The sequence below is a fragment of the Scomber scombrus genome, chromosome 5 (assembly GCF_963691925.1).
Source record: "Scomber scombrus chromosome 5, fScoSco1.1, whole genome shotgun sequence".
NCBI lineage: Eukaryota > Metazoa > Chordata > Actinopteri > Scombriformes > Scombridae > Scomber > Scomber scombrus.
The window spans coordinates 21735510-21758503 of record NC_084974.1 but is presented as its reverse complement, the minus strand read 5'-3'; the positions used below and the strand labels follow the sequence as shown (position 1 = coordinate 21758503).

The 22994-nt window shown below is 39.4% G+C and overlaps 1 protein-coding gene across 6 annotated transcripts in view; it reads right to left on the bottom strand.

The window, feature by feature from the left end:
• The window catches only part of tenm4 (teneurin transmembrane protein 4), a 123948-nt gene that overhangs the window by 29139 nt on the left and 71815 nt on the right, over positions 1–22994 (bottom strand). For 3 of the 6 annotated variants that reach the window (XM_062418929.1, XM_062418930.1, XM_062418932.1), the window contains 8 exons: positions 19925–20071; positions 18870–19086; positions 14335–14454; positions 7617–7878; positions 5941–6208; positions 5696–5839; positions 2790–3039; positions 2386–2406 (listed from right to left, as the gene is read on the bottom strand). In XM_062418929.1, the coding sequence (XP_062274913.1) occupies positions 2386–2406; positions 2790–3039; positions 5696–5839; positions 5941–6208; positions 7617–7878; positions 14335–14454; positions 18870–19086; positions 19925–20071 (1429 nt within the window). The remainder of the gene's footprint in view (positions 1–2385; positions 2407–2789; positions 3040–5695; positions 5840–5940; positions 6209–7616; positions 7879–14334; positions 14455–18869; positions 19087–19924; positions 20072–22994) is intronic. The other 3 variants (XM_062418928.1, XM_062418931.1, XM_062418933.1) reach the window with 1 other exon arrangement.

Below are 22994 nucleotides of genomic sequence, written 5' to 3'. Positions count from 1 at the left end.
TAGATAAAGACGAGAGGAAGAACTGATCTGTTTTTGAAACTGCAGATGTGTCTGGCTTTTCTTTGCTCCCATAAATACAGTGCATATTCAGACTAGACGCCATTTCTCTTTAGGTTTTCCAGGTCAACCAGTTCTATTAATTGGCTGATTGATCTTCAGAAAATTTCACAAAACCAATTTTGACAGTTTTTTAAAACAGATTAATCATTTAACGCTTTCTTAAGTAAAAACGCAAACAATTTTTTCCTGGTTCCATCTTTTCAAATGGGATCATTTGCTGTTTTTCCCAGCTTTGAATTGAATCATTGTAAATTGAATAACAATAGGTTTTTGACAAACAAAGCAATTCGTAACCAGTTTAGCGATGTACAGTAGTGGTTGGTGTCACCTTAAAGATGACCAGAGTTATCAGGGCAGGAGACAGCACAATTTTGCCAGACCTGATAAGCATTATGGAGAAACCTGTCAGCAGGGTGTCATTCAAAGTGGATTAAGACAGAATCTCAACAATAACCTTCAGGGTTCTTTTAGGGCTTATGGCTGGCGTGACAGTGCCAAAGCTTATATTTTTATAATACAACAACAACAAGAAAGACCATTGGGTCTACCGAATTGTCAACTCCTGTACATAATTTTAAATGACAATTGACCTTCAATGAATCAGTGATGACAGGACACTTCAGTAAACCCCAGGCGCACATGTCAAAATCAGCCCACTGACCAAGTTGACTGATATGTTGGTCTACAGAACATTCCAGGTACAACCGAGTGGCTAAGAAAAATGATTGCTGTCGTGGAGTAGGTCAGTAGTAAACCTTAAAAACTGGACTCTACTTTATATTCTATCAGCCATGTGCAATGAGTTGATACCTTATCAGTTCACAGTTGCATGTAGAACACTGTTGGTCTCCCATAGTGTTTGAAACTATGAGGTGTTATTCCCTGACCTTGAGCTATGGCCATATACTCCATCTATATTCACTGACAACATCTAGTTTGTAGAAGATAATTGGATTTTTGCTGCATGCTGGCGCTGTAATGGAGGGAGGTTGGTTAGAGTGGATGGGGACATCCTTAGAAGGGGGTCAATGAACATTACAGTGAGATCACCCACTGCTAGCTCACACATGAACAGGAGGCAGCCACCCGTTTTATTCCGACACGTGTATTTTCCTGAGTAAATCTCCTTTTTAATATGCAGATGTGTTTGGAGTGCTGAGAGCAAAGATACAGAGCTTTGACGTTGCTTTAATCTTGTGCTGGTAAATGCACGTGTGTGTGTGTATGGCCATGTGTGTTAGTGTGCAGGAGTGTCCTAACATTTTGGTCATTTTTGATCAGTATAAAGTTTTGAGATATAAATATTGTTGCAGAGAGACAGAAAAGGCAAAGGAAAGCTTTTGAATGTTTTGTTAGCTTTGACATTCTGGCAGTATGAGCCAGTGACCGTATTTACTTGTCTTTTCATTTTCAGTCTGACGAATGTTCCCTTGTTGAGGTCATGACCATCTATTACAAAATCAATCAAAGGCCCTTTGCATGAGATGTGGGATCTAAAGAAAGCGCACAGACATTTCCCTGACCAATATGTGGTCATTTCTGAGGCTGTAGTGTGCAGATCTGTTAAAATGTATTTTATAATATGGATAGTTGTTAAGATAAATAATTAAAACACCTATTTCTATTCAACATATGCAATACACACAAAGCACCATAAATTACAGTCTCCAAAGGTCTGTAGAATTGAATTAACACTTGTCTAGCACAAAAATGAAAATAATATAAGCTTCAAAAAGGTTGGATTTCCCATAATATTGTTATATTGGATTGCAATGACTGTACACTACCCAGCTCCACCCAATAAACTGGTAATACCAATGTTCTCTATCTGACTTTGAAAAGTTTAGACTTCTTGACAGATGGTAATTCCACAACCAGTTTGAATTAAATGAATATAATATTATTACAAATAATATTTGTTGAATTTTATTCACACAGTAGTTTGGGGCAATAATATAATTTTTAGTATACTGGACAATGTAATTTGACTCCTGAGATCAACCCGGAGGAAAAGTGCAGCATCTACTGAGCCTACAATTGGCTGCTTTCTTTTCATACAGCATCTGCAATCACACATACAGATTCAAAAATACTGTTGTGAACAAGGCAATAAATCCAGAGATTAAGTGAGTTTAGGAGACACAGTTAATAAACCACTAAATCTACAGCTTTGGATAGATGACAATTAAACAGAGAGCAAGTATTTTAAGATATGATCTTCCAGTTGCTTTCAAGTTCAGGTCTGAACTGGGTTTAAAAGTTCACTTCAACATCAAGTATGTAGGCTGTACCTATATTAATCTGTGCAAATACTGTTCAGCTTACCCATGCCTGAAGTCTTTATTTCTGTCAGTGTATGCCAAAAGCAGCAGAAAATGAGAGAAAAGGAAATGTTAGTTGTTAGAGGAAAGGATTTAAAAACAGTTGTTAGTTGATGGAATTAGTCAAAAGTAATAGATTAATAACAAAATTAATTTGCTATCTACTCAAACCTGTCTGTGCTGACATTAACAATGAAATTATTCTTTTCTTGGAGTGGCTTCTGTTAAGACCCCATTACTTCCTCTCCAGGCTCAATCAGGGCCAAACTCTAGCTGACACAGGTGAATAAGAGAGGCAGGACTATCAATCCTGGGCCTTTAGGGCATTTCTGTCTATCTCAATCGACCTCCGTGGTTTACGACCTGTGTGCAGGCCCATCTGAGCTAGGTAGGTTACTCCATGGTTACCTGAGCTCCAGGACGCTGGTGACATTCCCTGTGGTGAAAATCCTCCTCACATAGTTGAAATCACCCACGTACAGACTTCCATCTGAGCCACAGGCCAGAGCCACAGGGGCCAGCAGCTTATTTCCGTCAGCAAGGCCATTACAGCTGGGGCAGGAGAGGCTGCGCCTGCGCCCATTCCCCATCACACTGCCGATTACAGGAGGCTGCTGGGAGATGAAGATGTTCTCCCCGTTGCCCATGTGCAGAATACCTGATGAGGACACAGTAAAGAAACAAGTAACACCTGCAACCTGTTTTTGTTTAGGAGAGTTTGAGGACTAGGGACTATATTTATGGCTACTATGGTTATTTTTTTCAGCTGTGGTAACCAAAGGGGTGCTTAAACAATAGGCAGTTAAATCCACTTCTTAATCTTCTTTTAAAGCAGCAATGTTTCCTAATAAACTGAGGATGCTCCAGACAAAAAAACCCTTTAGAAATACATTTATAATTACACAGCAGCCCAGTGATGACCATAAAGCTCCAAACATGTGTTACAGAGAGCAGATGATGTCTCATCTCATGTTAAATTTACTTTTAAGTGCACACTAAAATTCCTGTCCATGTGTAATGACATCCAAAACCTACTTTATATGAATATTCATGCAGTTAGTGTACACAAATGCAAATAAATAAAATACATTATCAGTGCCTATTGACTGTGCATTTTTACCCCAGTAATTAAAAAGGTTGGACCCAATTACTTATATTTAGGTATGTTTACATGCACATAATAATTCTAGCACTTCAAATTGTTTATGTGATTTACATTTATGCATTAGCTAACCGCTCCAAATTAATCCTGTTTACACAACAGAAGTTATTATTTGATTATCCGGAGGAAATAGTGTTTAGAGTTTTGCTTAAATGAAAAATGTTGCTGGATTTTTGAGGGAGCTCACACCCAAGAGCTGCTATTTACACATCCTGTAAATGTACACAAAGTTGGCATCTGTACAGAATAGCATTCAAGACTGGTGTGTATAAATGCATAGATGGCTCTGTAAGTATGTTTGCAAACTCCATGCCAGAATACTTTATTAAGTAATTAAGAAACCTGTGTTGTTTGAGGTATGTCCAATTATATATGTAGTGTAGTTAAAAGCTGGTGAGCAAAATGATTTAAATAGGAGTCTTATGTTGCTCTGTTTCTGTTGGATGGTTAAGTAGGCATCTTTGTGCTACCATGTTACCCTGTGGCAACTTGGTAAGATGAGACTATTCCAATGATCCGATGCTGCAGGTTTTTACCTTCTAGTGGTCCAAGATTGCTGCATGCAGTTTTAAATGCATAACAGCTAACATTTTTATGTTAAGTGAAAGACACGAAAGTCAAAACACAGATAAGAAGCTAATATGATTGTGAATGGGGCTCTGTGTGCACCAACTGAAGCCATGAAAATTGCTCTGTGTGCCTGTGTTTGCAGTAAGCGGTGGTCTTAGCAGATGGAAACACAGGCACAATTTCACGCCAAAATGGGGACCAAAAAGCCTACGGCACAAGTGGAGTCGCTTGAAGCTAGAAATATTGCAGCGCACACACAATAAAAAAATTAAAAAAACACTGACTTGCCCTGATTATAAATGGCTTTACCTCCAACAGCTTTGCACATTAGCAAAAATAGAGCCTCATGTGTATGTACAGTGCATGTGCAGGCATTAAGGCGTACACCCACAAACACATATACACTACATTTAATTGCCAATGTACAATTCAAATATGTAAATGTAAGACGTTCCAGCAGTCCAATCAATGTAATCATATTTGAAATTCAGCATCTGCATGTCTGGTGTAGTTTTTCCTGTTTTTGACCTGAGTTCTTTGAGCAGCAGCACAACATTTGGTCTATCAGAAAAGATCAGCCAAGCATCCCTTTCTGGGATGTGATTTAATCTTAGGGACTGCTGCTGCTGGGACTAGCAGACTGACAGCAATTAAGTTAGGGATGATTCTAAAAATGCTGGGCATGAGCAAGACATGGAGATGCCAAATGGCTGGAAGATGGGGTGTTGGAGGAACTGGTGAAGGTGGCGAGGGTAGGGAGAGGGCTAATAGTAACTCTCTCCCTTCTCTGGACAGCACGTTCAGACTCAGCAGGTTTAGTGTGACAGATCAAAGTGCCACCTTCCTGAGCACTTTTCACATAAGTATGCCTCATCTCCTCTGATGAGCCCTTCCAGACACAAACAGACTGTAAAGCCCAGCTTTGGACAGGTGTTGAAAGTTTTTCTCTCTTCATTCCTACTCCTGCTTTTCAGGAGTAATTTGCTCGCAATAAGAAAATTGACCCCCCTTCATCTAAAAATGGACAGCTGTAATAAAAAAGTCAGATCCATCTGAGGCTGCATGACATACTGTAGTTGTATTGGAAAAAGCCTCAAAATGTTCGGGACTGGGAGGACAATTCAATGTTACACTAAAAGCATCATCCGAGGCATTGGGCTGACACAGTGGTACTTATCTGCACTCCTGGGCACATTCAAAATAATATGTGTAAAATGTGAAAGTATTGGCAAACTTGTAAGTTATACCACAAAATGTCTCAGACAAAAATCAACTCATGTCGATAAGTCTATGACTGAGTTGTCGTAAAACAAGTGGAATAAAATTGCCAGTTAAAAAAGATGCTTGAAAGGCTTGAAAGATGTAAATTAAATGAAATAACTCTCTTCACATTTGTAATTTCCCTGACATTGTATATAGTGCATATACTGTATCTCACTGTTACAATTCCAAAACACAACAATGAAATGAATCATGTGTTACAACTGAGATTTCTTGTGATTTAAAATGATCTTGTGCGTAGGTGTAAGTGTACGACTGACTGTTAATAGGAAATGTAAAAAGGGATTACAAGTTGACTCACCACTCTGGATATTTAAAGCATGATGCTTGTCTATGGTCCATCCACCCAGTTTGGAGGCAATGGTTTCGTAGCCCTGTAGAACAGCAGTCCTCTTTTCCCACAGAATAAGGTCTGGACATGACTCATACTCAAAACCCACAGATACTGGGGCAAGAAACAAAGATGAAAGTAGCGTTAGTGAACCACATGGGTTCTGGATAAAAAACAACAACAAAAAACCCCCTACAAATATGTACTTCACTTACCAAAAGCTTCAGACAATCCATAGACTTTCTGGCTGTAGACGTCAGCCTTGTCCCACACAAAGTCATACGAGAGATTGGGTGATGCAGGAAACCACTTTCTGAACAGCCTGCCTTCGACAGCCACCATGAGGTGAACTTTCATCAAGTTGAAAGGGATTGTGGCGTGGGTGACGGTCACCCTCAGGATAGACTTGTAACCTGGGGTCCTGCTGCTTAAATAGCTAAATTTCATATCTGTCCCTGGTATAGGCACTTCCTCCTGCAGAGACTATGGACAAAAACAAAGCTTATCAGTGGCAAGCAAACATAAATTCTGGAGCTTGCTGCAAGGAATTGTGAAAATTAAACTGAATAAAACTCTACTTTTTCAATGTTTAAGGTATGATTGATGCCTCTACATGTCCTCTATTTCTCACTGATTAACAATTTGTCATTCCTTTGGTCAACTGTGGTGGTGACCACTACAGTATTTGTCACATATTATTCATAGTCTTGCCTCCAACCAAATAAATGGACCCAAGGGGAGATTAGAAACATCAATAAGAGGACAATTATACTCCAGTGTTACAGGGAATCCAATGAAGGATTTCTTCATTATGTACTGCAGTGAGTAGTTTTCATAATTGATTTAATAATACCAAGAACTTGATTAGGACAACAATCTTTCCTGCGATCCATATGACGGTGGCAATGGAGTGGCCTTGGGCTCAGAGTTTGCATAGTACAATAATATAGAGTAATAAAAGTTGGTTGAGTAAGAGGCAACATTGTGGCCTTGTGAAATTTCCACTGAGGTCAGATCTGAAACCTCCTGATGATATAACAGTAGGACAGAAGCACAGACATTGTATGGTGTTCATTTTTGAGTTCAAGGGTCAACAGCGCTGGTTTGGTTGACTGACTCCTCTCTGCTCTAATTAAGTCACCTTTCATCCCCTTTGTCCACAGTGCAGAACAAGATGTAGTGGAACAATTAAAACAGCTACCCAAAGCGACATTGGTCAGAGGACACATCAATTACTGTGTTTCTTTTTAAATGCTCACAGTGTGTAACTACGCCTGGTTAATTATCAGAATTCCACAGTATGAGGACTTTATGAGTGTAAATTGAATGATGTCCTAGTATGGTGCTCTTACAGCTCAAGGAATAGCAAAGACAAGCTACTATAAATAGACTCAACTGCATACTAAATTCACTGATATGCCATAAATCTAAGGCAAACTGGGAGACAAAGTAATTAAAGAAGGGCACAGAGATGCCTGTTACACATTCAGCTGCACACTAAAGACCACGCAGATGTGTGTTTGGACCAACACATGCACATGTAGACAGAAATCAAAACACATGAAATATAAATGCAAATATTTTCAAGTGCTACTTGTAAGCCTAACCTAGGAAATTGCACACCAGGAGAAATAAAAAAAAAATGCCCATGCTGTTTTCTGTGTGCTAGGTAATCATCATCACTCTGCAGCAGAACAACACAATGCACATTGTAAATCGCCTATGTTCCGTGGACCAATTACACTAGAGATAAAAATCACAGCACTGCCATGAGCCAGAGTTACTATTACACTTGGACTTGATGAATAATCTTCAGACACTCGCAGATGTGTGGCATGAATCTTTTGGAGGAGAGACCCTTGCAGATGATTGTAGGGGGAAGAATAGTCACCTGGATTTCAGGTACAACGGTCCCCCTTTCGGTGCAGGAGCCAGCAAATGCGGTGAGCGGAGCAGGGGACACGACAGGGCTCGGTCTGGTAAAGCTGCTGAGGTCACAGCTTGGGATGTCATTCTCCTCATGCCGCATGACGATGGTATCCATGACAAAGAAGCGTCCCCATGGCAACCAGAGAGTGTGCTCCTGGGTGATGAATGGAGCGCGCTCAAAGTGCAGGGCTATGGCTATGCCCCCATTGGTCACCAAGTCAAAACTGGAACACAGACGTGCACAATGTCAGAGAGGATGAATGTTGATTCACATACAGTGAACGAATGATGAATTCTATATTTTTCAAGTAAATACTGTGCTAATTATCATTAGTAAAGCATGTTATCTGTTGAGGATTAAACCATGCCACAATTTACTGTTGATATAATGAACTAATTAAGTATTTGTTATAATAGATGAAACAGTAAGAAATTCATGTTTTAGTGAATAAAGACTGCTATTAAGAAAGGACGCCGTTACACTCTTTAGCACTATCTTTCAGGGACACAAGCTGAAAATACAATACGATGAAGAAGCAGTTCATTGACTGAATAATGTCAGCAGCACACATCTTAATTAATATCATAGGCTGAAGATTTGACTTGAAGAATGGAAAATTATATATACATTGTTTGACTTTAGACATGCCTGTTTCAACCTCGTGCTTGTGTAATGCATTGCTTCTCTGTTCATATTTATGTGAGAGAGGTATGTGCTGCCGGATTAAGGCAGCCGCCACTTCTCTATCGATCCCGTACACAAAGGATGTCCACTCACACATCAGTCTAAAAGCGAATTACATCTACCTTTGCACTGAAGGGTCTTTGCAACTAGTAATTTCACTTGTTATTTAATTTAAATAATAATTATAACAAAAAGCTTCATTTAAATAGCACTTTTCTTAACAATACTACAAAGTGATTAACATAGAGAAAATAAACCAGACAAGGCAGATAAAAATAGAGTAGAGACAATAAAATGAATATATTGTAGAAATTAATCAAAATGTTCTCTATAAGTGCCAGTTAGCACTTGGTCACCTGCAGGCCCCTGGGACAGGGCCTTATCTTCACATGGGGGGCATCCTTCCAAATTACAGGTAAAGACGTTGGTTGACATAACAGCCTCTACATTAGGTAATCTCCCTCCTGCTTTAAGATACTATATAAAGAATTATGCTCAGTCTCACTTCCCTTGAGGGTAAACATCTGATTTGCTGTGACGATAAACAAAGGTTTGTTCCGCCCTTGGTGTTTTGCCCTTGGCTGGTGTGAGTGAAGTGAGTTTGTTCAGCACCACGGAGGCTGAAGAGCTGATGGGAGCTGTGATAGTGGTACCCTTGTGCTGCCCTGATCCATCAGTAGCCATGCAGCTGCAGCCGGTCAGTCCGCATGACACCTGGCAGGTTCTGGCAATGCACGCTTAAAACACTTCTGGACAGATACCGTTGGCAGCGTGGCCAATCGATGAAGGGATTCACTGGCTGTTATCAATCATGACAATAGCCTTAAGCCATGTGACAAAACATATTAAGCTACCTACATTAGCCTTGCTTGCTTGTGCCCTTAGGGAATGCATCAGACTCAAAGATTTAACCCTGCCAATGAACTTGGCATGCCCAATAAAAATTATACCAACAATTTCTCAGCATTCTGCATCAAAATGAATGTTGAAATTAATCAGCAAGAAGTAAGCATGAATCATTGCTGTACATATGCTCATGTAATGACTGTGAACACTTAATGTATGATTGAAGAGGTTCAAAGTACCCTGACATTAGCTCATTAACAATTCAGTAGTGTGCCCCTCAAATATTGTATGTCTTCATTCACTTATTTAAACTCTATGACACATTAGTGGCATATGTACACAGGAAATAATCAACAGGGTTAAACATTATAATAGTTATTAGAATAATAATTACCAAAGTGCAAAGATTGTTACATGAAGTCAGGCCAAATTTGAGTATTAAATAAGTGATGCAAATAGTGTTCACTGGAATTAAAGCACCCAGCCAGTTCTGAGAGTGATTTCTGTGAGGACTAAATCTCCAATTAAAAAGATGTGTGAAGTAGTATGGTAATTTCAGGAGGAGTCAAAATTAATGGTTAGTGTTGCTCGAATTAAATAACACTGTCAATTTGACAACTGCAGTATCCACTAGACAGAAAAGGAAGAAGTCTATGTGAGTTGTCATTATACAGTGTCATCTTAGGTATTCATGAGTACACTGGATTTCTAATATATACAGTCTCATGGCTCTTATAGAGGTTCTTGCAAACACCTAATACTGTAATAATCTGGAATTCACATCAGCATTTTACTCATTACTGGAGAAGAAGCAAAAAAAGGTAGCAGGTCTTGACGCTCAGCAAATCAGAAAATGGCTACATAGCTATAAAGAAACTAAACTAACCTCTTTTGTTTAGGCCAGAAAACTTTTCAAGATAGTGGAAAGGGTAATTTAACAAACCAAGCCCTTGGACAATAAAGAACACATAATAAAAATGAGTTGAGACAGCTTTCCCATTTCTAAGTGGCTGAACAGGTGCATTTCTGATTTCACGCTGCACTGAGCCTGTTTACAGTGATTGCAGGGGAGTTGCAGGAGACCGGGCATGTTTACAGGGGAACCTGGGAGATGGAGTAGTGTTTACACATATACTGGAAGGGAGAAAAGAGTATAGAGTTTTGCAAAAGGAAAAAAAAAAATAACTGAGTGATGCATAAGAAAAATGGGACACGCTTAAATGGGAAAAGACTGAAGATGAGGGAAGCCAGTGCAGTGGAAAGGACATGAGACCTGGGCTCAAGGAAAGCACAGGAAATAAGTGAAAGAGTAGTGCCCAGAAAGGAAAGGCTTAAGGGCAGTGGGAGATTAGAGGAGGAATAGAGTGAAAAGGAGGGAGAACAGATGAAATAAGCAAGGAAGGTGAAGATGATGAGGTGGAGATGAGAGATTTTTCTAAAACTTGTGAAGGAAAGGAACCTGACAAGAAGATGGAAAGACTGAGGAGAAGCAAGAATGATCAAGATCAAACCAGCGGCGAAGATGTGGGCCTTTAGAGTGTCAGTGACTGATAAAAGTGTCAGGAGGAAGTGGGGCTTGGAGAGCAAACACCAATTCATGCTGCGCTGTGATAGAGGGGCTTGGATTGCCACAAGGCCTTACTAATGCTGAATACTATGGGAAATACAGGAAGATTGGATGCTGTGAGTGTGTGCTTTATGTGTGTGCAATCCAGTAAAAAAAAAAAACATTTAGAAAAGAACAGACTTCTGAAGAGGAAAAACGATATAAAGACAGTATTAATCTTCATCTATCTCCTTGGTATTTTTCTTTAAAGGGGAGTTGCTGATGCTTTTCTTTACTTTCAGTCATATTTATGCTGTTAAAATGTTGAATGTTCATATTAAATGAGGACAAAGTGTAAAATAATGAGGTAAATATATGTAGAAGTAATCACTGCGAGCAAAAACACCAGCCTCAGACTGCTTACGAACGCTCGGTTTCTACGTTTTTTTTTTCCTACTTTCAGGCCAAGCTGATGTCAGCCTGTGACAGATTTATTTATATCGTTATCTGCTTTCAGCTAGTGTGTGAGTTAACTTCTCTGCTCTGCTAACATTATGGCATTTTTCCATTGTTTTGGGAGTAGTCACTCCAAGTCTCCATTATGATGGTATTTGTGGTGGCGCACCACTGCTGCAGAATAAATATAGGAGAAACACTGCTGACGATGAGGCAGAAACACAAACATGCCAGCTTTTACTACGTAGTTTGGCCTACAGTCTCCTGTGTACTAACGCTTGATTGGAAAAAAAAAGCATTTTAATATTTTTTTGTTAAATAACTATAAAAGTAAAAGTCTATAACAGTAAACATTTGTATTGATTACGTAGTTAAAATTAAAAAAAATAAAGTCGTCAACTGTTTCCTACTGCCAAAGAAAAACCTCTGTTAGCATATTGTTAAATTTAACGCAGCTGAGCCTACTGGTAAACATCCACTCCTTCTAAAAGATCATTTATGATTTCTCATGACTCATAAACAGACACTGACTCACACTAACATTTAACATAATTCATTATTAATTGAAGTGAATATTAAAGTGAATAAACATGATGCCTCCAAGATAATGCTTGACTGCCTTAACAATGCAGTTAACACATTCTATAACTGTTTATTCAGCAACATTCTTGTTTTTGTTCATTAAGTTTGTATTAGAAAATGCTTGTGCTACACTGTGAGTTAACCCTTTTTACCCGTACAGGTTGTAAAGCATTGCCTTCATATGAGGGGTTCTCTTGACACATAGTTATTGGCATTTTTACCCTTTAAAGTATGTTTCCAACCATGTTTAAAGCTATGGGGCTGGGGGGTGAGGGGTGTGAATTAGTTCCTCTGAGGTCTTGTGTGCCTCAGCAGGGTTTTTTTTTTTTTTTTTTTTGGGGGGGGTTCTTCTGGGTGGTATTCCAGAAAGCGGGTTTAGTTTGTTAACTGTGAGATGAGACAAACTGAGTTTTCAGTTCCAGAAAGACTGAACTCGGGGACAGTTACCACGGCAACTCTTCTTCTTGCTGCTCCTCCGTTTGTGCTTACTTTGATTTTGATGGTCACTTTTATTACTGTCAGAGACACTTTATTTACTGGCATTCACTTTGTTTAGGGTTTAGTCACTTTACTTCCTGTCATTGCAAATTAGTTTTGACTGTGGAATTATTAATCTACTGCATCAGCAATCTCCATATTTGTATTTTTCATTATTTTCAGATTCAGACATTAATCTAACATGTTTCAGAGCTGCCAGAGTCACATTAATAGCTGTATTTTGATGGACATTTCAGTAGATAATGGTACAGATATGAAATATTAGACAAGTAAAAGAAACACACTACATGAAAGTGAACCAGCACCTCTGCTAATTGAAGACATTTTGTGCTCTCTGCAGTCCAATTCATCTGTTGAAATGTGAATGAGAAAAGTCTGAAACACTGAAACTCACTCAATCAGACGCAAAACAAAGACAAATTGCGCTCAACTGCAAAACTTTATGGCTGTGTTTGCGCCTGTGGGTCATTAGCGCAATATATTTCTGTGAATCGCACCTGGAAACGGGGCAGATAGTGGTTGCAATTATTTTTGTAAATCACCATTAAGTCACGTGTGCCACCTGATGGTAATTGGTGCACACTGCAGTTGATGCTGTAATTGGCAGGATAAAATACATGTCCGCCCTCTCTTTTGCTGATACCATGTAGCTTTACTGCTGCAGTAACTGCAACAAACGAAACAATTGACATCTTTACTATTCCTCACAGCATTATGTCTGACTGATATGCTGAACAAAGAGCTCCAAACATCTCCATATGTGGTTGTGTAGAAAGAAAGCTATGTTAATTTAGTGAGGAACATGTTTCATTTTCTGTGAATTCTTCACAATAAAAGTCTTCCGTTATTTAGATATTTAACAACTTTTAATATGAAGCAGTAGTACAGGAAATGTTTGGTTCTCATCGGCAATAACTGATGATACGGCTGCCCCTTGGCATGCTTCCGGAAAGCCGGCCAATCAGAAGAGAGTGGGCTCATCAGGAGGGGGGGCTTAAAAAGACAGGAGCTTAGACTGCCTGTTAGAGACAGAAGCTGAACTGAGGGGCTGCATGAAGGGCTAGTATAAGATAAATAAAGAGTTTTTTGAATCATGTGAAGCTACCACAGTTAGTACCAGGATAAAAATAAAGAGCTGTAAATGAGCATAATAGGTCCCCTTTAACTCCAACAAGGTCTGAGGTTTTTGTCTGGATTTTTCTGAGAAACTCTCCTGGTGCCAAAGCAGCTGGCAGAGAGCTGCTCAAAGAAAGCCAAACAGAGAGCTCCACTTCTACACTTGTTTTTGTCAGAACACTTCACCACAACAACGTATCTTTCTCCAAAGGAGTTCTAGTGGTATTGCAAGTAAACAACAAGAAGATAGAGGATGATTTCATTGAGCTCTATCTTACAGGATCAGAGAAAGTGTAAAACATGTGGAACTGTCTGGGGAAGATACCAGTGATCACTCACTGCATTTAATATGTCTTAAAACAACTATGTGAACTCATAATTAAGGTTGGGGTTAAGATTTTTTTTTAAACGTAATACAGGGATGGCATGTCTTTAATAACTAAAGTATGGAATATAATAATAATCTTGAACAAGAGATTAAGAGCGCAGCAAATTAATCGTAGGTCTGAGGCCTAAACTTAAATGTCTCACTTAATTCTCTAAATCTTTTGTTGTCAAATAAATAATGTCCATCTGCACTGTTTCATAGCCCCAGTGAGCTGCTTTGAATTGGCATATTTTATTCTTTCCCCTCCCTGCTGCTACTGAAGCATAACTTATGAGTGTACCAGAAGGGCTTTGTTTGATTTCTCTGGGAATTGAGCCGAGAACTCTGAAATTGGACCAAATGAAAGCACAAAGCAGATCAATGGCGGCACAGTTTGCAGTGGCAACTGTGTTTTTTCCTTCCATCATTATAATTCAGCACAGCTAAACGGTATTTGACGATAATATAAATATCATTGTCACATCTCTGCATGGCATATTTAGGTAGTTCTTAGTGGCATTTGCACTGCATCCTGTGTTTGTGTGTGTGTGTGCGTCTGTCAATACAAAGAAGAAGGCTCTTACCTTCCATCCTGCCTAGTAATTGTGTAACCATAGGATGGGTTGTTGATGAAGCTGATGTTGACTCCCACCAGTGGTGTTCCATCTGAGGTAACGACTTGTCCACGAATGACACAAGCATGGCTGTATGGGAGTGAGACAGTCAAACACAGTCACTTTGATGGGATATTTTAAGACCAAATTTACAATGCTAAAACAACAAATAAAAAACAAGAGATGTGTGAGAGAGGTGTTGATTTAAGTCTACGTTTTTCAGTCTGAAGTTATTGGTGATATTGCATTGTATAATTTTGAGTGCTGTGTTTCTAAGTATTACTAATGCAGCCATAAATGAAAATTGACATAACAGTAGATACGAATTTCACCAAAATACAGTGGAATAAAACATCACCACAAATTAAACAATCACCATAAGAATTCATCAATGTCTGGTCTGTCAACCAAACTGAACAGCTCATGATTCATAGTATTCAGGGCAGTTTGTTTTGAACATCACTAAACTGTAAAGGTGTACTTCCTGGTAACCCAGTGTACACAACGAAAATAGAAAGAACTGCATTTAAAATGGGAAAAAAATACAGTAAGCATGGGTGTTATTAAAAGGAAATACTGTACACAATAAAATCAAAAAAACTATAACAAAAACAAAAAAACAACAAAAAAACACCTCCTCAGAAGTCTCTGAGGGTTTTTCTATCCAGAATGGAAGGATAATGAGATAAGGAAGCTTTGCTTTCGCTCTAATTAAAAAAAGAGGATTTATCTTTTCCATTACAGACTGCAAGAGAGGAAAATAATAGGACTGCAGATTGCAAGACTTGCTTGGCCGGTTATCAAGACCTCGACAGATTTCCAGACTGACATCAGGTTCCAGAAGCTGCATACATTAGATCTGATCATCCGTCCCCACCAATCAATAGTGGGGAGTCATCCAAATTCGTCTCCTAATCTTACTGAACTGATGAGTTGAGACCTTGCTGTATCACGTTTGCCTCGTCGAGTTCTGCCCTCGTCATTAGCAAGGTCCAATTCATGGTTGGCCATCGTTTCTGTTGTCATTTGCAAAAAAACAGTCCCTTACTGACACTTCTTCATTAGACCATGGCTATTTTTGATACATTTGGGTCTTAAACACTGCCACATACTGGAAACAATTAACACTAGCGTGTTAGTAGCTGCCCTTAACATGTCCTTACCAGAGGCAAGATCATTCACCCCACACTATCCTGGTCCCCAGGAACCCAGTTTTATGTTAATTAGGCCGGGTCTCCTTCAGAAGACCTTGGCTGTCCACCACTGCACTGTAAACAAGCAAGGAGATACTGCTCATACCCAAAGATCTATCCGTACGCATTTACATAGAATTACTACTAAAGTTAACCCAGCACTGGCCTGGCTGTCTACGATTAATCATTCATGCCGACAGTTTATTTTAGAGTCTTGTTTGAAGAGCCAATCATCCACATTTTCTTCAGATGGAACTGTGAAAGTGGAACTATCTCCTTCCTGCCTCTGTGAACCACATGGGGAGATGATTCCTCGCTGTCAAGACAAATGATTTAAATATTGACATCAAATACAGCAGAAAGAAAGAGTAGCAAAGGAAGCGTCAAGCATTTGCTGCAGAAACTTCCCCACTGAATGAGATTTCACTAGTCCAGGAGAATTCTAAGCTGAAAGGGACTTCACAAAATCTCCAACCTTTATCATATATCATCTACTAAGGGCCAAGTGAGGACATGTTAGGAAAAATAAGCAGGTGAAGCCCCTGGACTCAACAGGAAATCCTCTCTGGTTTTGGTTCTTAAAAGAGTGAGATTTTAAAGACTTAATCGTTGTTAACACCTGAAGTTGGTACCCCTCTGTGCTTCACTAACCTTTGATGAGCAACACATTCTGAACTAATTCCCCATTTGAGGTGATGACTGCAAAAAAATAAATAAATTAGCATTTAATTTTTCTAATTGCTAGTATCTCGAGAAAGGAGGGTGTAGACAGTGGGACATGCAGTATGAATTTATAACCCCTTTTACCAGCATGTAATGATGAATAAAACTACTCTGCTCAGTAGTGTCTTAAACAAAATAGAAAATGCATACCAGACTTAACTAATAATCAGATTACCTAATTAAATAAAGATCATATAGAAACTTTGAATAAGCAAGGCTGATAAATGGTACCATCACCACAGAAGCAACAAAAACATAATTACCCACGCAAATTACTTGATTATAGGGTAAAAACCTGCTGCAAATACGAGCATGGTACTGTAGCTCTCCTTTTCCCTGACTCTATGCTACCCAGCATGTTGAAGAGTGTAAAATAAGGACACATCAATGGACATTTTTTAGCTTTCCAAATAAATAATGCCGCCAAAAATGGTAGAGCACACTGAAAAGAAAACAAGTGATTTTCTGACACTAATGGCCTAACGCTAATAAAAGAGTTACAAAAAAATAATAAAAGCACAAGCCTGTAAATAAAAGGAATGGCTTCTGCCTTGCTATTATAAGCTTGCTATCAATCTTTGCCTAAATTGTTTCATGGGCAAATTCGCTGTTTACTATTCTAGTCAGCATCCACTGCTGGGCCTTGGCAGTCTTTTGTATTAAGTGTCATGGTGTAGAGTTGAGACGTTTTATGCAGTAGCAGATGCTTTATTCAGTGGCACCTATGCAGCTTTTTGTGGTGGGAAACATCCGAAATAGCAGTCCAACATGTCTACTAGCATGAGGAAGTGGTTAGGGGATCAATAAAGAGATGATCAGATGACCAGGGCAAACATATCAGGAAGATGCTGAGACCTTGCCTGTAAGGCTCATCTGAAGCCTAGAGTCCCCTGTCATAACTGCTCATATCTGTCAGTGGGTGGGGAATGAATACCAAGCATAAATAATAGATTATCACTGATATTTTTAGGTGAGCCAAGGCCTACAATATTGCAGCTCTTCACTGGATTCTTGATTTTACTTATTTATGGCTGCATCTTCGTTGGAGAGAGACAAGACTATTACTCAACCCTCTCTACGCCTCTTCCTCTGTCCAGTGAAGAACTGCAAAATGTTGAGTGCTTCTTGAAAGCCAGAAAAATGTCAATGAGGTAAAATGTCACAAACCGTATGACTAGTTTTCTCAAGTATGTGCAGACACTACCACAAAAAGATTAAAGAACAGGCATTGTTTGAGTTTGAGAACAGTTGGATAAGGATATGTTTCTTTCTTGTAACTGCAGGCTTGACACATGCAGACAGCTAACTAATGAATAAAAGACCAACATATGGGCAGTGTAGATATAAAAACATGTTTTACAATTGGTAAGTTAGCATTAGGTTAGCAAACAGCACATTACCTGCACATCTCAACAAGCAGCAAATAGAAAGATGTTATGTTGCAAATCATACTAAAGGAAATTATCCTTCTTGAGCAGGGACACTTTTGAAATCGATTTTCCCGTCAAGAACAAAGCAGTACCTCTGCTGGACTAAAAATAGTGATGTATGAAACCATAACCTTCTGCCATTAGTTTGAAAAGAGGTAAAGAAAAGCCTGAAATAGCTCATTGCTGTAAGGTTTGCTTGATTTTTCTGCTGTTTTTAACATCATTTTATAAAATGTTATCACCAGGGACAAAAAATTCAAATATTCTTTACTTATTTTTTTGTTTTGACTCTTGTCTGTTTGTTTCATGGGACTATAATAAGCCAAGATGAGAGAGATCCATAACCAAGTGGGATGCAAATAAGGTGACACAGACTCACAAGCGATTAAAGATGAAAAGAGAAGGAGACAAAGAAAAAGAGAAGCAGGGGAATCTTATGGGACTTTAAAAGCCATCCTGTCTGTTATGAAAGCATCTCAGATTCCATGGCTGTGGTGTCGTGAGCTCTGCCTCTGGGAGTGGGCCTCAGATGGATTACAGTAAAAGTAATCACAATACATGAATATGAGATGCCTTTTGTGCCAGGGAATGCTCCTTGTTTCTTGCCACATTCTATGTTTGTCCATCATCATCTGTCCATCATCCTTCTAGCTACACACGCCACCAATCCCTGCTCATTTCAGCCGACATTTCTTACTGCTGCTTCCCTTTGTCACACAGACACTTTAGTCTGGCTTAAAAGAAACTGTCAGTGCAATAATGAAAGCACTGTAATTGCACTGTCTTACATTAATAATTAAAGGCATCGATTGATTTGTGCTTGCACCTGAAATGTTACTTTAAAATAGTGATGTTGGCTATAATGCAAATTCAAACTGCGTAACTGTTAAATCGAATGGAAAAGAGCACACATCTGTGTGCACAATCAAAGTCAACTATCCTCACATTAAATCCTGCAATTACTACTTCAGCTGAATCAATGGCACAAGTACAAACTCACAAGAATTAATGAATAAAAGACAAATGATGATGCAGCAAAACGAGAATTCAATTTAATATTGATGTCATAAATCCCTTCGCAGGAGAATAATAGCTTTCGCCTGGCTACAGAGTGTCGCTCTGGGTGGTGTCTGGTGGGAGGAATGCACAAGTCACTCACTTGCCATCGAACGGGTTGGCTCCAGGGATGATGTGGGTGCTGTCTCTACCCACCAGGAAACGCACACGGTCATAGAAAGTCTGCAGGTTGCTCTGTGTAGAGGACATCTGTGTCTCCTGGATGATGTCCAGTGGGTCCGGGGAGCCCACACACAGAGAGGTGGTGTGACAGGTCGCCTGGAGACAGCAGTCTGGATCCATGCAGTCCACCAGGCCATCTGACAAGGTCAAACAAGTCACACACAAACTCCTTTTATTAAACAACAGCTTGTACACACACCTGTTAAAAGAAACTATGCATATCTATTTTTAGTCACTGAGGCATTATTGATCTTGACGTGAGCCATGTCATATACATCCAGTCGTGGAAAATGTCTAGCTTCGCTCGTGGTTTCCTATCTGTTATTTAGATGAAATAATAAAGACAGAAAGGGGTGCTGTGCAATGCACTTTACTTTGCTAAAGTGGGTCATTGGTCTCCCTACCCTTTGCTTTCATGGGTCTATCTGGCCAGATGGGTGATAAAAATAAACCGTGCTGTCAGTCAAATCCCCAGCAGCACCCCATCTTTGCCACTGAGAGCATTGTGGTCCCTGCACAGTGATGGGGAGACAAACAGCTCCTGCATAAATGAAGGATGCTAACGGATAGCTTAAGCCCAGAATGAGGTCTGGAAGAAAGAAAGTCACGTCTCACACCTAGCCTCAGGAGTGGTGCAGCCCCCTGGCTAGCTCTGTGTGTGAGCCTGGCTCTGCTTGGGGCTAGTTAGAGGGCAGAGCAGGGACTTCCTCTTGGGGCCAGTGCATACTCAGGGCCTCAGGCCACCTACTCTACTTTTAATAAAAACCTGTTGTCCAGGTAACTGACTGGAAACCATTCCTCTTACAAATCTGCATAGGTACATGGGGGAAGGCTGCACAACTATGTCTGGCAAGCACAAAGCACATATATATTATTAGGCAGTTAATTTTATAGTCAAATCATGTCTAGTTAAGAGTCCCTGTTGATGCTTGGCCAATGTCAGAAGGCATTGCTGTGTGTTGTTTGTGATTTTACCTCCATCGTTGTCCTTGACATCACTGCAGGCAGTTTCCATAGAGGTGTCACAGCCAGTGCCCCTCCAGCCCAGCTGGCACACACAGTACCAGCCATTGTTACCCAGAGTGCACCTACCATTTCCATTACACAAACCAGGACAGCCCTCTGTGTAACAAAAATGGACAGAGGTCGGCACAGAATAATAAATATAGCAGGTTTAATGGGTAATAGATCAAGATTTTATATTTTTTTTGTGAACAAAGACCAACAATAAAACTATGACAGCAATGTGGTGCTGTTGATGACAATGGTTGGTTGCTAACGTTTCTCTGGTAGCAATAGACTATAGTCATTTTAAGATTTGAAATGGGTGAGGGCAGCTATAATGACCCTCAGTTGAAGTTGATTAATTTGATACACCTTTTGTGAAGCTTCTAATATCCCTTTGCAGTAAAATCAGATAACAGGGATCTTCTAAATCAATATTCACTCATTACTACGGTAGATTGGTCTCCTGTATCTATGCTACTACAACTGAGTAATGAGAACAGTGGTGTATATGCTGACATTCCTGCACATAATTAGATCCCTTTTTGTTATGGTTTTCGAATGTGACCATCATTATGATAACAGCATTACTATTACTCTCATCTACAAAGAAAAAAGGTCTATACCATTATGTGTTCTCTTCATTAAGAGAAGCCGAATGCAAAATAAAATAGTAGGAAGTAGATAAGGCTGGGCTCAATAGCATTAAGCAGTGGAGGGCTTTGCTCCTACTAACAGTGTTCCTGGGCATGTGACCCAAGTGGAGCAAAAAGCAGGCTGGAGCAGAACGACAGGTGAAACATTTCTCTGTTACTTTCTGGATAGGTCTTCACAAGAGCATAGATCAGAGGATTATTTTGGCCATTTTTTCCAGGGCAGTTTGGCATTTATCTGGCACTTTACGATTCGTATCCCCGTGCTGAGGCAGAGGCCGACGGTAACATCTCAAGATATCAAACGTGCACGTCTGTCACAGTTTGTGTTGTTAGCAAGGTGCCTTGATAGAGAGCATGCTAAGCTGACCCATTTTATCAACTAAGGAGACTGGGGTGAACGTCTCTCTGCTCTTACATCAAACAGGGAGACTAGGAGTGGGAGAAAGAGAGAGAAAGAAAGAAAGAAAGAGAGGGGCTGAAAGGCACAAAGGGGCAGAGATCAATTTAAGGGAGAAACAGTGACGTAAAAGAAACAGAGAGAAGTATTTAGGAAGACAAAAGATAGAAATAGCACCAAAAATAGATTGGTACTGTAGATCACATAGTTAGCGGAGTGATGGCATCGTTGGCATTTTGGTGTTTACAATACTAAGCAAGGATAACAGACATGAGTCATGATACAAATATTACATATACATATTATTGCACATTCATGCCTTATAAATTGTAGTTTTGAGGATAACAGCATGATCATGATAATAATAATAATAATATTAATAATAATAATAATAAAATAGTTTCTTCTCAATTTACTGGAACAACTACGAATAAATACTTTTTCTCAAATAAACCTTCTTTGATTCTGTTTGTCTAACATAGAAAGCCATTATATAATATAGATAGATAAATATGGTATTGATCAAAAGTTCAAGATGGTAAGTTCAAGTGTTATCCCAGCACAGAATTCAGAAATCACTCTTATTTGTATATTGTTTAATGTTAAAATACAGTAGAGCCTTGCTGACTGTCCTTTCAAGAATGAATCATTAAACTTGGCAAGAATAATCGGCAATTGTGCTTTTTCTATTTCTGTCATAATTTACACTTTATATACTAGGGGTGGAACGGTTCATTAAAAAAATCTGTCCCGTTCAGCACGCTTGTCACGGTTCAGGGGAAGTGTGTATTGTTCGGTTCGTTCGGATCATGACACGCTCAACGTAAGTCAGTAACCCAGTGAAGTTTTTTTTTCCTTCATTTGGCACGACGCGGAGGTGTTACATTATTATACGTGGGACCTATTGAAGATGGAGGCTTTTGCTCCGTGCCAAGCTTTCCAACAGAGCACCGGCAGCTACTGACCTGAGAGAGCCTCACCATCTCCAGATTGGTTGATCTGGTTGATTAAAGCCAAACTACACAAAAACACAAATGGTAGGACACACAAACATGTGTGGAACCAAAATATCTCTACAAAGTAAATATCTACAGCTTTTTATTATTAGCACGGTGGTTGATCGGTTACGAATAAATGATCCCTAAGGAGATTATTATTATTATTATTATTATTATTATTATTCCACGTGCCACAACTGGATTTGAGCAGCATCAATAAAACAGTTTCCTTCGGTGTTTTTCTCTTTTATCCTGCAATGTGCTTAATATAATGTCGCCTGGGATAAGTTTTACGTTTAACTTTAGAGTTGGCTTGTTGTATTTTAGCATTGTGAGGCAAATTGGTCGGTTTGAACAGGAGACGTGCAGCGGCTGTAAATAAATCAATGTGCATATAAAAAAATAACTGACGCAGAAAAACAAAGTAGCACGGGACATTTCTATTACCTTCATCCAACTAATGAATGTATTATGGAGCATGCATGCGCGATGGTCTTCATGTGACAGCTCTTTATATTGTTATAATCTTTTCCTCCGTCAGTTAGGGCCAGTCAGGTGGGAATCCCTCCTGATAACCTGTTTCTCCAGGGGGAATCCCAGACCCCAGCCTGTGTTCACGCTCTGTCAGTTTGTGTAAAATAATGTTAATTCTTCTGAGGCACTAATTTATAAGTTTCCTTGATAAATGACTGTTGGTTATTGTTTAACTACTAAGGATTTTTTTTATTAATCTGTATTGCGCTCTTGCCTTGATGATGTCATCCAGTCTAAAAATATGAGAAATGAAGTGTAACCCCTAACCCCCAGAAAAAAAACCGAACCGAACCAAAAAACCGTGACCCCAAAACTATGATATGAACCGAACCGTTGATCTTGTGAACCGTTCCACCCCTATTATATACTATGGAAAAGAAACATGGGTTTCCATTCAACTGTGAAGATAGATAAAAAAGGGGGAAAAAAACAGCACGCATAACAATGAATAATGG